This window comes from Apaloderma vittatum, unplaced genomic scaffold, assembly GCF_000703405.1.
Source record: "Apaloderma vittatum isolate BGI_N311 unplaced genomic scaffold, ASM70340v1 scaffold34679, whole genome shotgun sequence".
In the NCBI taxonomy this organism is placed as follows: domain Eukaryota; kingdom Metazoa; phylum Chordata; class Aves; order Trogoniformes; family Trogonidae; genus Apaloderma; species Apaloderma vittatum.
Genome location: NW_009736462.1, coordinates 25,367 through 28,815, shown reverse-complemented (window position 1 = coordinate 28,815; position 3,449 = coordinate 25,367). Strand labels below are relative to the sequence as shown.

At 43.3% G+C, this 3,449-nt stretch overlaps 1 protein-coding gene across 1 annotated transcript in view; it reads right to left on the bottom strand.

The window, feature by feature from the left end:
• Window positions 1-1,345: 1,345 nt before the first annotated feature.
• The window catches only part of ERN1 (endoplasmic reticulum to nucleus signaling 1), a 20,344-nt gene continuing 18,240 nt past the window's right edge, over window positions 1,346-3,449 (bottom strand). The window contains exons 17-21 of the mRNA XM_009876974.1: window positions 3,194-3,341; window positions 2,781-2,908; window positions 2,093-2,216; window positions 1,764-1,831; window positions 1,346-1,552 (exon numbers count right to left, since the gene is read on the bottom strand). Of these exons, the coding sequence (XP_009875276.1) occupies window positions 1,346-1,552; window positions 1,764-1,831; window positions 2,093-2,216; window positions 2,781-2,908; window positions 3,194-3,341 (675 nt within the window). The remainder of the gene's footprint in view (window positions 1,553-1,763; window positions 1,832-2,092; window positions 2,217-2,780; window positions 2,909-3,193; window positions 3,342-3,449) is intronic.

The window sequence follows — 3,449 nt, the reverse complement described above, 5'->3', positions numbered from 1 at the left end:
TAAGACACAATGGCACAGTCATACGAAGTCTTACTTTGCATTTCCTCCTTTAATGATTTCAAGTGAAAGATGCAGTATCGCTTTCTCTTCCAGTTGTTAAAAGTATGATTAAATATACAGACAAAACCAATTAAGAACAATTTGGCATGCTTTATACTTGTACCACTTGGATTTGATACCATGTTGTAGTAAAAATTAAATAAATATAAATATGTTAAATAAATATATTGTAAAAGAATAACCCCCTTTTATTACAATTTAGCATTTCTTCATCCTTCGCACACACTTAATGCTTTGTCACAGCTTGAGGGCCAGCGAAAAGAAATACTGCATCTTTAAAAACACGGGCACACTTGGGTGTAACTAGAAACCCACACAAATAGAAAAGGGGGCTCCTTTAGAGCTTTATCGCACCCATTAAAAAACACTGCCTCTAAATTCACTGGTCTGCACCTCTTATTGTTTCCTATTGAGCTCCTTTTTTCCCCAGGCCTAATCTTACCTCTGGCTCTGCTCCTCCTTATAAGACAGTGAGCAACACTTGCAGCAGGGAAAGGATTAGCCTCTCGCAAGCAGCTCACAGCTACACTGGTGTGTTTTCCTCAAGTTACTCGTGCTGACCGATTCTGATACTACGACTGAAGTCAAGGACTGTTCAAGCTTTTCTGTCAATACTGGTTGATATTTAAACAGAGGCATATTTTCGAAGCAGGGAAACCTTTCACTGTTTTTTTTTCAAGTCAGTGTCTTTTTGGAACTTCACTGTATCTGCTCAGGTATGAGGGATTGATTTTTTCAGGGCAGTACTGAATGAACAGAAATTATACTCTTTACTGTTTCGCAGACAATCGCCACTGATTCTCTTTACAATCACTGGGGTGTCCTTAATGCCTCACGTGGCAGTAGTGCAATGGCAGGCTCTGACGATTTGCTACAGCTAAAACGTTCCTTTTGCAGCCCCCAGGCCCTAGTAATTATATTTCAATCACTGTATTTTGATTCTTTGTAGTAAAAGACATCATTTATAAAATCACATACAGTACAGGGATATTGGGTGACGGTTATATCCAGCTTTTGTTCTCTAGTTTTACTGTCTTGAAAAACTTGGAATAACTCTATCACCAGGGTTCGTTGCTTTTCTCAAGTTACTGCTCCCTCCGTGGGCTCCCACCATCCCCGCTTCAGCACAGGCAGAGGTACAAGGCACTTTTTGGAAGCTTGGTTTCTTCAAAGAGAGAGAGACTTCAGCTCTTTGATCCCACTTTTCCCTGCTAACGGTAGGCCTGTTTCACAGCCCTGTGCTTGGATTATTGGTCCCAGAGAAGAAAGCTTCCCCCCTCTCCTCTCAAACAGCATCTCCTGCGAGGCTCAGCTCTCCAGTGTCCTCATGATAATAATGCTGGAACAGTCTTTCGTGGCAGCAGATGTGCATAGCCTTGTAGGTGTGTAGGAGCAGGTGAGGGAAACGAGCTGTGAAGTAACACACAAAATCATCTGGGATGGAGCCCAGGGTCTCCTGCACTTCGGGAGGCAGTTCTCTGTAATGGTGCTTCTGTCATGGAGAGAAGAACAGGGAAAAGCTCAGTGGTCAAGGATCCTCTTCTAACCAGAGCTGTCTTGTTCAGCGACAAAGTAACCTCCTATTAGGCTGTGGTAAAGCAGCTCAATGCCTAAACCAAGGCAAGACAGACAGACTGGCCACCGTCAGCAACAGGAGGCAGAAGCAGAAGTGTGTGTGTTGCTCACGCAAATAAGTTCTTTACCTTATTTCTCATTGCCCTCAGAAGATCCCGTACTGAGCCTCCTTTATAGGATCTGAATTTTCGAAGATCTGCAAAAGAAATTAAAACATTTCTTTTTGTGTTTTGACACACCTTTAGTTGCTGGTCTCAAAAGTAGGGTCTGTGTGCTGAGTCACGTATCCTTAGAGGTGTGTTTCAATATAAACACGTCATTTACGTTGAGGAAACGCTTTGCTGACAAGTAGAGGTCACCTGCCAAAACTTAGACAGTGTTACCCTTACCTTCCTGTCCCAGCAAACTGGGAACAGCATGTACTTCCTTTCCGCTCTGATAAAACGCTATCCATTACCTGTCTGAAGAGGAACAGTGATGTGCTCTCTCCAGTCCATTTTGACCACCTCTCTTCCACCTCTTTCTAACTGCTTGACTATTGGACCGTCTAAAGATTCCTTCTCTATCCGGTCACTAACATCCTAGAAGAGACAAGAGATATTCAGGTTATTTCTAGTTTTATTTCTGAGCTTTCCCCAACAATTTAAAATTGCTGCTTCTAGCCAATTACAGCCTGTCCTGACAACGGAGTTACGGTTCTACTTTGTTCCATGTTGATGTGCAATACAAGACATTATTCGGGACTGGGAATGAGAAGTTTCCGAGATGATAAGTAGCCAAAGTCTTTTTATCCCAGAGTAGGAGATGAGGCTCTAAAGAATCTCACGTGCTCAGCTACCCTGTTCTTGAAAACCTGCCTGGCAGGTTGTTCTGCATCACTACTGCAGCTGCCAGAGACCCTGCTCACTCCAAAGGAGGTTGGTAACACCATGTTCTAGCCCTGCTGGAAAAGACCTTCTGTAAAACAACGCCAGTTTCCTAAGAGCTATCACCTGGGTATTAACAATTGCTTCTTCATTCCTCACAGTAAAGTTGTGGATCCTACCACCTCAAACATCCACAAAACTAGGGAGAGACTGACTTCAAGATTTGAAGAATGTCTACAGGAGTGCTAAACTGAAAGGTTAGAAAAGGTCAACACAAACCTGAAAAAACTGGAGCTGTTTTTCTAAACTCCAGAAGAAGGGGTGTTTTAGCACACAGCTGGCAGATGGACGTTTCTGAGGGTCCATGTTTATCATTTGCTCTATTAAATCACGAGCAACTATGTCTTCTGCAAGGAAAAGGGTGATAATTCTTAGGCTGGAGGGAAATCTAATGTTTTGTACTTTAGAAAACCATTACGTTCTACTTCCTCCAACCAAATCCTGAACACCAGCCCCACTCGCTCAAGCACCACCCTCACAGACTTGCTGAGCAACCACCAGAAAGGCTGCAGTGTTGAATCAAGATGATGCAGTGTTGAGTCAGGATCGATCAGGATGACTTCTGCTGGCACTGTAACACCCCTGGGAAGTTCACTAAACTCTGTGCTGCTTTATGTTTAGACTTTTCTTACCATGCCTCCCTGCGTTTAAGGAATCCAGGCTGTATGCACCCAGCAGGATGTTGGCTTGCCGCTGCAGAGATTTGCCAAAGGGATGGCTGCCTTCAGACACCACGTAATAGAAGACACAGCCAGCCGAAAAGATGTCCACGGTGTATGTCTGCAAATAAACAACCTTTCATACCAATAACACATTTTTATTTTCCCCCTGAAGACTTCGATTATCACAGGGCGGTTATTTTGCATTTAAGAGCAGAAAAAAAACTTC